The sequence below is a fragment of the Ruditapes philippinarum genome, unplaced genomic scaffold (genome assembly GCF_026571515.1).
Source record: "Ruditapes philippinarum isolate M1 unplaced genomic scaffold, ASM2657151v2 ctg2483_1_1_1_1, whole genome shotgun sequence".
NCBI classification, from domain to species: Eukaryota; Metazoa; Mollusca; class Bivalvia; order Venerida; family Veneridae; genus Ruditapes; species Ruditapes philippinarum.
This window is the reverse complement of record NW_026865080.1, coordinates 143,200-156,128: the sequence shown is the minus strand read 5'-3', so window position 1 is coordinate 156,128 and position 12,929 is coordinate 143,200. Positions and strand designations below refer to the sequence as shown.

Sequence of the window (12,929 nt, the reverse complement as noted above, 5' to 3'; positions counted from 1 at the left end):
CTTAAGATTTAACTTTTTCTCATTTACACAAAAGAGAAAAATTGTCACATTAAAATGTTGTCACAGCAGGCTATATTTTTACGATTTGATTAAAAGACATGCAAACTAATAAAACATTAAGCTGCTTCAATGGACATTATGTACCTTGCCACACGAAATAGATACAATACCTTGTACATGATGGCAAACTATGAACACTGTTAAATATAAGTTTATAATGTTAGACGTTTCTTTTTTTAATTCTGATTTTTTCATCATATAAAGTACATAAACCCGTTCAGTTTGAGCTCTTCCCTTTGCTGTCGTGCGAGACTATATGGTGTTTCATAATCCATTTTACTCAAGGTAACACGACCTCACCACCCAATGAGTAGTCCATATATCCTTCTATCTGTTACGCAAGGACATAACAATAGTTTGTTCAACTTAAGAATTAACATGTGCATGTCATTACGAAAAACGGTGTATTTTCTATCCGCAAACGTTGCGTACACTCAAGGCCGTAGAGCTGCAATTCTAATTCTCGTATCAGCACCAGGTCACGTGATGTTGCCCCTGTGTGATATCCCGTAGGTCAACTGCAAGTTAGTTCAAGTAGAGTACAGACGTGACATATGAAAAAGTGATTTTATGGAATTTGTTACTTGGATTTAAGACGTTGTGTTTTTAAAACATTTAAGACTACAAAAATGTGGTGAAAATTTTGCAAATTATAAAAAAGGGATATTAAGATGGAATTGTGAAAGGAAAATTTTAAAATTTGAAGACTGAGATAGTGACAGTATGGCGCAGGAAGGGATTGAAACTCTGTTTGGAAAAAAAGGAGGGGCGCAGTAAGTCCTCCCCAACTATGACTGGAAGCGATAAGTCTTATATTTCAAGTCCACTACCAAAGCTAGTGGCGATGATACCAGAGAGTCTGGTAGGCCATTAAGCCCTGCATGTACAGTGAATAATTTTGACACTACAAACATAGAATTGTCAACAATCATGACTTTTCAAAGGCAATAGGCTGAAATGCTGAAAAACTTGGTTTCTGAATTTGCATCAATGAAACAATCTGCCAGATTTCTGGGAATGTGACGGAAAATAAAGAGCATGGTGGAATTTCCCCAGAAAGTTACTCTGGTGACCGGTCAGAAAGTGACCCGAGTCAAGGTCAAAAGACTGATGCAAACAACGAGTCATTTTGGGACAGTGTGCAGCCTCGCTTTCACTATCAGATGTGAAATGGTTATCTGTGTCTGGTGAAATGTCGACTTTTGACCAAACACTAAGGGCAACAAGCCTAGACGAGAGCAAACAAGCCGGGTTAGTTGAGAAACACCAGATACCGGAGAATACAACATCTCTTAACACCCCAAAAGTCAATCCTGAAACATGGAGGGTGTAATCAGCAGAAACAAGATCAAAAAACACAAAACTAAAAAAAATACATAAACAAGATCAAAAGACATAAAACTCCGAAAAATACAATCAATTTTTTTTAGAGAATCTGTTCCCGTGTCAAGGGCTATTGATCTCTTAAAAAATACCAACAAAATGCAGAGCAGGTGAATATAGAGGAAGTTGTAACTCTATTTGTGGACAATCTGGCATTTACCTCTTCAGCCAGTTATGACATGAACTGCAGAAGAAGAGATTAAATGCGAAAAAATTGAATCAGAATTGTGTATCCCTTTGTTCTCAGCATAATCCTGTCACTGAATATTTGTTTGGCACAACATCGAAGACCAACTGAAAACTATTTCAGAATCAAATAAAGTTTGGCAGAAAATGAAGCAAAACAGGCACAGTACGAGTCATATATATCAACCACTTAATGTGCATCGACGTTGGCCTTTTTTACGCAACAGGCCGTCCCCTTGAGTTCCGAACGTTCAAAGCAAGGGAAGGGCAGTCAAGTCAGCAACTCAAGCATACAACAATGGGCCGAACCGTCCATTCATCAAAAAGCGCCATCATTAGAAAAGTGGAAAACTGTTTCATCAGATTGACAAATTTTAGAAAAAGTACAAGGTTGCAACATTCAATTTCTCGAGAGACCTTTTCAAAGCTCTTATCGGCCTACAGTTTTAAATGAATCAGAAGCCAACATTCATTGAAATCCAAAAGTTTCTCTTTATTTTTGTGATTTTGAAAGCCATGCATAAACAAGGGGAATATATTTCTCCTGTATTTCTGCGCCCAAAAAAAGATGATTCTTATAGAATGATTTTAAACTTAAAGCAATTAAATCAGTCTGTTGAATATGTACATTTTAAAATGGAATGTTTGCAATCAGCCACCAGAATGATGACACCCGGTTGCTACATGGTTTTATTAACTTAAAAGACACTTATTATACTGCTAACGTTGACAAACATTTTCGAAACTATTTACGATTCATGTGGGAAGGCCAATTATTTGAATATACATGCCAACCAAATAATGGGTTAGCATGTGCTCCAATACTGTTTACTAAATTAATGAAACCCATATTTGGTCAGCTACGTGCAGAAGGTTTACTGTCAATTATTAACATTGATGACTCCTATATGCAAGGTAACAGTTATCGAGATTGTTTACACAATGTTCAGTGTACAAGGGATCTTATTTCACAGTTAGGCTTTAGTATCAATGAAAAAAAATCAGTGTTCGAACCAAAGCAAATGTTAACATTTCTAGGGTTTATACTTAACTCTATCAGTATGCGTATATATTTGACTGAATTGAAACAAACAAAGTCGAAAATACAGGAAGCACTTGTTATGCAACAAAGGGGTATAACTATACGCAAAATCGCAGGACTTATAGGAACTCTTGTCTTTTGCTGTGTCGCTATTCCGTTTTGATTTGTTTATACGAAATTATTAGAAGGGCATCAGAAAATGTGCTTAACACCTACAGTGGCTGAAGATTCACATTGGTGGTTAAACTGTGCTGAAATAATAACGGGTCACCTATTTAAAGGCCTCCCCCTTAAATAACTCTGACAACAGACTCTTCATTATTGGCTGGGGAGCTGTTTGTAATAATGTTAGCACATGAGGGTCAGTGGAGTGCATCAGAATTATCTGGTAACATAAATTATCTTGAACTAAAGGCTGTCTGTCTGGGAATGATGACCTTTCGTGAACTGTGTTCTAATTCGGTCAGACAGAGGTCCTACGGTAGCCTAGATAAATCATATTGGGGCACGCGCTGAGATCAGTGTAATTTAATAGCTAGGGAAATTTGGCAATTTGCTCAGATATGTAATATGTGGAACTCACTGGTAAAGAAAACACATTAGCGGATAAAGAGTCGCGTGTTTCATGATAATACTGAATGGATGTTACATGACACTATTTTCAGGAAAAAAAATGTAAGATGTTTTTAACAAGCAGAAATTGATTTGTTTGCTTCGAGATTAAATGCAAAACTACCATAATATATTTCGTGGAAGCCTGATCAGAGGACTTTATTTGTTGCTGCATTTAAGCTTTTGGTCAGATTTAAGGTGTTATGCTTTTCCGCCTTTCAGTATCATCGACACGTTTACAAAAACTTCTGATAGACAAAGCTCAGGGGATTTTTATCCTGTCATATTGGACGAATCAACCCTGGTACCCCAATGTACTGAAAATGTGTGTGTCACGCCAATATCGGATATGCCTTCCACGGAGGAAAGATCTGTTGACATTACCATATGCCCCAGATCAAATTTACCCTCTTTATCCTAAACTGCAATTGATTGTTTTGTCAACTGTCAGGGACATGTATCAGCAATTAAGATTTTCAAAATCAGCAATTTCCATAATATGAATTCGGGGCAAGCTATGTGTATTTTAAAACAAGAGCTGTCCGTAAGACAGCGCGCTCGACTTTTTTATTGCTTGCCAATAAAAAAAGTTTTTGCAGTAAAAGGCAATACAAGAATCTCTGTATTTTTAAAGTGAACAATGGCCATGAGCATTAAGATATTTAGTGAAGAATTATTTTACTGAATTGAATATTACAGCAATGTTTATATGACATAATTTATGGTAAAGTGAACAAGTGGATAGGAATGAATTTTTTTAGATTTTTTAAGTTTTTTAGTGCTTGCCTATAATACAAAACATTGACAGTTAAGGGCCATAATTCAAATAAAATCTTTGACAGAATTACCTTCTCCTGGACATGTTTGGGAATCATGATTGTAAACAAGTATTCCAACTTTCAAATTAATATCTCAAACAGTTCAGTCAAAAAGTGGACTGGTACTAAAAAACTTAACCAAGATTCTAAGTCGATAAAAGGCCTTAATTTTTAAAACAAATCCTTGACAGAGTTACCTTCTCTTGCGTACAGATGGGGGTAATGATGTGAAATAGCATTAAAAGTTTCAAAGCAATATCTCAAAGGGTTAAGGCAATAAGTGGATTTTACCCATATTCAATGTATTTTCTAAGTCAAAAAGGGGCATAATTCTGTCAAAAACCTTGACAGAGTTATGTCCTCTTGTCTGTTGATGAAGGTCGTGATGGTAAACAAGTATGGTCAGTTTCAAAGCAATACCTCCAATGGTTTTGAAATAAAGTGAGGTGGTACAAAAAACTTAACCAAGCTCAATACACTTTCTAAGTCAAAAAAGGGCCATAATTCTGTCAAAAAACTTGACAGAGTTATGTACTCTTGTCTGTAGATGGAGGTTATGATGGTGAACAAGTATGGTAAGTTTCAAAGCCATACTTGTAATACTTCTGAAATAAAGTGGGGTGGTACGAAAAACTTAACCAAGGTGTGACGCCAACGCCGACGCCGACGCCGGGGCGAGTAGGATAGCTCCCCTTTTCATAGAAAAGTCGAGCTAAAATATGGCGTGTTTTGAACGTCATGGATTAAATGTACACTTAGCTGTGAAGCTGTAAACTAAGTGTCAATCATGTAGTAGAATTCGTGATAAACATTTTCATGAAGGTTCAAGTTATAGTACGTTAAACACTGCCAGAAGTGCCTTGTCCTCTTTTTTGATATCATTCGTTGAAGACAAACGATTTTCTGTAGGCGAGCACCCTGTTGTTAAGAGATTAATGAAAGGTGCTTTCAATTACAGACCAGCTCTTCCAAGATACACTCAAGTATGGGATGTTTCAGTAGTTCTTAAATATATAAAATCAATACAAGTGTGTGAAGAGATGGGATTAAAATGGTTAACATACAAATGTTATGCTCATGGCACTATTGTCTGGCCAACGGGAACAATCTTTACATTTCTTAGATATAAATCATATGACATTGTTACTTGATAAAGTGACATTTTACATACAATAGTGTGTAAAGCCGAGCAGACCTGGTTTTCATGTCCAACCATTGATATGTGATAATTTTATTCATGATCCCGATTTGTGTATAATTTCTGTATTGTATCAGTACAGTAGGACTGAGAGGAAACTGTACTGCATTATTCATTAGAATACAAAATCCGCACAAACAAGCGTCAGTCACCACTATAATCTAAATAGATTAAAATTATTTTGGCAACATCTGGAATAGATATTAGCAAATTTAAAGGACATAGCACTAGTGCAGCTGACGTAAGTGCATCTGATAGGGCTGGAGGGCCTATAAAAGACTTTATGTCAGCTGCTGGCTGGTCTTCAAATAACACTTTTGCAAAATTTGTTAAAAAATCTGTTCAGACAGGTAATGAATTTGCCAAAAGCATTTGCAAAGTGCGTTGATTTAGATTTAAATACTATTCATTGATAGATATATAAATGTATATGTAGTTTAGTAAAAGATAAACAATCGTTACTCGTTTGCATTTGAACACTTTTAAATCTCTCACAGGTGCTACATCACGTGACCTTGTGCTGATAGAAGAATTGGGAAATTAAACGAGACTTACCTGAAAGTTGAAGTTGGATTTAAATTCTCCTAGGCACAAGGTCACTGTAATGGGCTCATGTGCCCAACCGAGATAACTTAGTTTTACCAACCCTGGTATATATACTAATGTAAGGGGTGATAATATTTTGAATGTTCACTGAACAAGTAAAAGTTTGACCTACTGGATACTACAAGCATCTCTCAGATGAGGCGTCTAAGTGACCTTGTGCCTTGGAGAATTTAAATCGAACTTCAACTTACATGTACATGTAAGTCTCGTTTAATTTTCCAATATTATGCAGAATTTTACATAAAATTTGGCACAGGGTCTTGTCAGGTGTTGTTACGTTATCTTACAGGAATAGAGGATCTACAAAAAGGAGACACTTTGACATTCTTCTGGAAATCATATTGTCATTTCCCAGATTTAGAGGAAGGAAAAGCTTACATGATTATTGGAAAAGATGGTCACAAATTCTATGATGGTGAAAATGAAAGGTAAGCAAATTTTTTTTTTCAATTTAATTATCCTATATAAATATATAAAAAGCTGTGTAAAAAGTGTTACGTTTTTCAAAAATAGTTCAAGACATGAACGTTTTTTTTTTACTTTACATTTCATAGCCTGAAATACATACAATGTTTTGAAATGGAAAATTTTCAAGTTAGATTATAGAAATCATAATTTCAAAAGGATGTAGTATGAAAAATGAATAATAATAAATCAATGGCAAAATCATGTACATATTTTTATTATGTTACGAAAATCCGAGGCTAGTTAAATACAACTAAATTTTTGTTCACTTCTGAACATTGAAACTTTGATATCATTAAAAATGAAAAATAATTTAGGAATTTGTCAAGATACTTATATTTTTCACTAAAAGTAAGATCTCTGGAAAACTGGTATATTGTTAGATCTGTTTAAAGACATACCCAAAACATTAAATCTGAAAACATATTGAATGATTGTATTTGTAAAAAGAAAATCTTATAAAATTTGTTGATTGCTAAATCTGCATCAGGTTCTATAATTGTTCATAACCTCTCTGAAAACATTTTGCATTGTATTATGAATAATTTATTGTAAAAACGGCTTCCACTTTAACTATATTATACAATTATTGATATATGTAGTTTAATGTCAAATAAAATACTGATTTGATTTATATTAAATACACAATCTTACATATTAAATATATTAAGTAGCTAATTTAGTGGTATCTAGACTCATGTACTTGATTTTTGGTCACGTTTGGTAACTCTAAAGAAACAAACTAAAACCAAAAATCCCTTTTTAATCTATTAAACATTGAACCAAGATCTGAGCTATTTTATGAACAATTAAAAAAGTGATTTTTCTGTAACACCAAAAGCATTCACTGTTAGATTTATATAGAAAATAATTTGCTTATTACCTCCCTTTATTAAAATGAAATATTAACTTTGGTATTATCTTTATAAATAATGCTTCTTGGAACAGGATCTTTAAGTAAGCAGCAGATTTATATTTCACAATATAAAAAAGATGCACGTATTATATTGAGTTAATTACTGGGGTATTTATAATTAAATCAAGTAATTGAAAAGAAATATGACTAAAATGAAAAATTCAGTCATATTTCAAAGTGATATTTTTACGTAAAGATGTATATATAGATCCTGTACATTTAGTTCACAACTTTTGCAAAAAGATATTATTCATATTTTAAGGCGTGCAGCTTTAAACCGCCATTTAATTGGTAAGACGGATGTTTTATAAATTATTATTAAACATGTACATGTACAGATATTTTAAATGGTGTTTTACTCAGAAGTGGCTTTGTAAATCCGCCAGTGATTACTATCAATTATCATGCTTACAGTGATCAAAATTTAAACCCGGCAAAATTGAAGACTTTGTCTGAATGAGCTTGTTCAAGGACAACAGAGTGTAGCAAGCTCCGTGTTCACCGCCTTGCACCGTCTGAGACAGACTTCAGTTATTAACATAAAATGAAACAGATATCTGCAGAAACATACAAAATTACAGCACAAAACTTCAAAACAATTCGAACATGCATGGGATTTATTAGCAGTTGTTACATTCAAGTTGTAAACGGCATTCTTATAATTTTCTTGGCCTGGTCCTTTCGAATCATTGAAACCAGCATTATTAAGTGCTGAGAATTGAGTACCGGTGCTAGGAGGCGGAATGGGATGTTGCACTTATTCATTGTGCCTCATGTACAAACTGAATCAAACCGAGTATGCAATTTTCATGTAATTTTATTGTTATTTATGCTTCCGAGGGATTACCTTGTTTCCAGAAATTATTTTTTTTTATTTTCAGGTTCCGGTATCCATTAATGGGAACGACATTATTAATGGAGTACATAAGCCCTCGGCAGTCTAGGGATTCTATAAAGAAAAATACACTTTACACGGCCCAGACCAATTTCAAACGCCTGATATCACGTGGTTGCAGACACTAGAACTATAGCACTGGAAAAAATATCGACCTGTGTTATGAACTGAATTCTTTATGATCTGTTTTGCTTTTAGACGAGTAAGAACATTTATTGATGCATGAAACAATTCTTCTGTAATTAAAGCAAATATACTTGTATATATATAACAGCCACCGGAAAATCTTTGCACCACCGGGATAGTGGCAAACTTCACTACCATTTATACTTGCCCTAAACACTAAAAAATCATTTCATCCAATAGATATAATGTTAATTATTAATAATTGACTTCATTTTAAGCTATTTTAAATTTTTTTCTTATCAAAAAGTGTATTTTAAAAAATTTGTAATTATGCTGTCCGGGCGGAATTATTTAAATTCCGATTGGAATTTTATCCAACATTTTTATTTATTCCAACAGGATTTTAATTTTTATGAAATTGTCGAAATACATAAACACATGCTTAATATGTATTTGTATGCATTTTCTTGATGAAATAACGTCTATTTAAGCATTTTTCGGAAAATCCGATCGGATTTTTTTCCATTAAATTTAACTGGAAAAAAATCCGATTGGAATAAACCCCAACTGGACATTATTCCAATTGGAATTTTTTTCCAATATTTTTTATTGGAAATAAATCCTATTGGAATTAATTCCAATTTAAAAGGAATGGAAATTAATCCAATTGGAAGTTAATATATATATATTAATATTGAAGGTAGTTTTATGTACTTTCCGGACTAAATAAAGACAAAATATGGGCCGAAACGATTTTTGCACAGGGGCCGATTTGATGTTATACTAATTGCTGACGAATTAGATGATGGTATATATAATAATTTATATAAGAAACTGCTAACCAGTTTAAATAAAGAATAACTAATGACCAGTTAGATAAAGAAGGAAAAACATTGAAGATGTCAATTAGGTGTCAACTAGCTGTTAGTGCTATTCTAGGCTAGGTCGAGAGATGCTTGATAAGACGTATTTTCAAGATGACACTATTACAAATAATAAATATTGATATTATAAATATTAATTGATATATTTCTCAATTTCTATTGATGAAATATTTTATTTCAGTATGTTAATGAAATGTCTTCTATGTGAAATATATTGGATAAAATTTAGAAAATGTAGTCATAATATGGTGATCTTACATAAAAAGAATGTCATAATTTGTTTCAAATATATTTATATATATATATAATACTATGCATCATAGTTGAAATGTATACATATATGGTAATGTATAGTATAACAATTTATAATGATTTTTTTCGTATTTAGTGCAAATCTGAAATAAAATAGAATAAACAATAAGAGGATTTTATCTTTTTCATCAATTGTGGTGAGCCGGAAAATTAATTATTTAATGGAATAATTGCAAATTCTTTTAAACTATTTTGTTTGTGTGTGTTCACTATCCTTAAGGAACTCTGACTGGAAAATAAATGAAAATTGCGCGTAAAACTTCCTTGTTGTCTGTTCGCACCTATAAAATACACAATATCGAGATTGACTTGCCCCAAGGTCTTAACAATTTAAACCATTTTCACACGTGTCATTCTTAATTTGTCTATTATAAACGCAGATGCATTCATTTGGCAGCGGACAAAATACAATAAACAGAACAGTCCAAAATATATTATAATTAAATAATGAAGTGAAAATGCTGACCAGTTATATATAGAGAAAAATGATATTTTGGCATGAAATTGTTATTCATTTTTGAATGTCTGCAAAATTAATACATTGTATAAATATTGCCGACAATTGAATTTAGTAAAACCTGCTGACCAATTATAGTAAAGATAAATTCGAATTGATTTAAGCCATAAAACTCTTCTTATTCAATATGGGAAGCAAATTTAATGTTCTTGATATTCCGGAAAATATATTGTATAAAATCATGCCGACCATTTGAATTTGTAAAAACCTGCTGATCAGCTAGATATTAATTCAAATTTATATAAGGCCGTAAAACTTCTTATTCTATATGTTCGGCAAATTTAACGCTCTTTACATGCAGGCGAGAAAATGCTGACCATTTAAATATATAGAGAAACATGATATTTTGCCGTGAAATTATTATTCATTTTATGTTGTCTGCAAAGTTAATATATTGTATTAAGTCATGTCAACGATTTTTCGGCATTATGAACAAATAATAATATATTTTTTTAATTATTGTTTGTATCACCTTACCTGTAATTGGTAAGTATATTTTACTCTTTTCATTTCGAATTTTAGCTTTTAAATTTGTCAAAACATTTCAATCTATTTCATTTTAGTTTTAAAATGTGCACATGAATTACCTTTTTGAGAATATTGTAGGAAAATAATATTTAACTCGATGTGCAGATTCAGTAAGAAATTTAATAATTTTCTGCAACAAAAATATTTTACGAATAGAATTAGCAAAGAATAACTTTAATGAATAAACATATGAAAACATATGGTTTTCATTGGATGATTACCTAAAATTTCTTTGACCGTAACATAATCATTAAGCAATAAAATTGGGCGGAGTTTGGCTTATGCAGTACTTATTTTCAATTACCAATGAATAAAGGAATCATCATTCGGCTAATAAATTGATTGGATTGCAAAATGAATCAATGACATATATGATTGGCCCCCTAAAAATTTGTGAAAACATAATAAGGTTTTATTACATTTTAATCAGAGTGAGATTCAATTGCATGGTGTGAAAAATCATAAATGACCCTCCTTGGATATATCACACACAAAAAAAAAACATGGGTCATTTAGCCGTAAATCTTACAAACAGTTTATGAAGGAAATAAGCTCTTTAAAGATTGTTGACTTCATTCATTCGTTCGTTCGTTCGTTCGTTCGTTCGTTCGTTCGTTCGTTCAATCAATCAATCAATCAATCAATCAATCAATCAATCAATCAATCAATCAATCATTCATTCATTCATTCATTCACTCACTCACTCACTCACTCACTCATTCATTCATTGGATGATTACTTTAAATTTCTTTGACCGTACCATAATCATTTAGCTGTAAAATTGGGCGGGGTTTGGCTATGCAGTTCTTATTTTCAATTGCCAATGAATAGAGGAATTCTCATTCGGCTGATAAATTGATTGGAATGCAAAATGAGTCAATGACATATATCTGAGTGGCCCCAAATGTATGTTCACACCCCAAAAACTTGTGAAAACATAATGATCACTGGTCATAAATTACTTAACAAATGTTGCCTAACAGAAGTTCAGATCGAGCAATTAAGTTTTATTACCCTTAAATCAGATTGAGATTCCATAGCATGGTGTGAAAAACACAAAATAAATAAAATGTGGATCATTTAGCTGTAAATTTTACATACAATTTATGAAGAAAAGTAACTGTAAAAAGAGTGTTTCTTTGTTTAGTTCATTAATTAAATAATTAATTTAAAGCTCTTTACATTCAGGAAAATATATTGTATAAAATCATGCCGACCATTTAGATTTGTGAAAAACTGCTGATCAGCTAGATATTAATTCAAATTTATTTAAGGCCGTAAAACTTCTTTTTCTATATGTTCGGTAAATTAAACGCTCTTTACATGCAGACGAGAAAATTCTGACTATTAAGATATATAGATGAAAATCATATTTTGCCGTGAAATGATTACTCATTTTATGTTGTCTGCAAAAATAATATATTGTATTTAGTCATGTCAACGATTAAATTTAGTACAAAAATAAAATGCTGATCAATTTATTATTAATTCAAATTGATGAAAGCCGTAAAACTCTTCTTTTTCTAAATGGTCAGCAAATCTAACCTTCATTCAGGCGAGCAAATACTGACCACTTAAATATATAGTGATAATGCTGATTAGGTAGATATATAGAGAAAAGTGATATTTTGCCATGAAATTGTTATTTATTTTATACTGTCTGCAAAGTAAATATATTGTATTTAGTCATGTCGATTATTGAATTTAGTAAAATAAAAAATTATATTTTCGGCATTATGAACAAATAATTTTTTTTAATATGTTGAAAAATATCAAAAGTGTGTGTATCACCTTACCTGTAATTGGTAAGTATATTTTATGTTTTCGTCATGTCGAATGATTGCTGTTAAATTTGTCAAAACATTTTCAATCTGTTTCATTTTAGTTTTAAAATGTGCACATGAATAACCTTTTGAAAATGTTGTAGGAAAATAATATTTAACGCGATGTGCAGATTCAGTAAGAATGTAATAATTTTCTGCAAGAAAGATATTTTACAAATAGAATTAGCAAAGAATAACTTTAATGAATAAACATATGAAAAATTATGGTTTTGATTGGATGATTAGCTAAAATTTCTTTGACCGTAACATAATCATTAAGCAAAAAAATTGAGCGGGGTTTGGCTTATGCAGTACTTATTTTCAATTACCAATAAAATTCGGCTAATAAATTGATTGGAATGCAAAATGAATCTATGACATATCTGATTTTCCGGTGGCTGTTATATATGAACATGAGCGTGTGATAAATGATAATGCATGAGTTGGAAGCTTGTTATATACAAAAGCTAATAGAATCAAAGTACAGAAGGCGCTGAATTTGTTTGGGTCTCAGAATGACAAAAAGGTGAAGATTGTTAGATTATGAACCAATTTGTT

General features: G+C 32.0%; 1 protein-coding gene across 1 annotated transcript in view; it reads left to right on the top strand.

Moving 5' to 3' along the window:
• Positions 1–8,629, top strand: part of LOC132727739 (complement C5-like) — a 60,282-nt gene extending 51,653 nt beyond the window's left edge. The window contains exons 39-40 of the mRNA XM_060713308.1: positions 6,195–6,333; positions 8,168–8,629. Of these exons, the coding sequence (XP_060569291.1) occupies positions 6,195–6,333; positions 8,168–8,309 (281 nt within the window). The 3' untranslated portion in view covers positions 8,310–8,629. The remainder of the gene's footprint in view (positions 1–6,194; positions 6,334–8,167) is intronic.
• Positions 8,630–12,929: the final 4,300 nt, after the last annotated feature.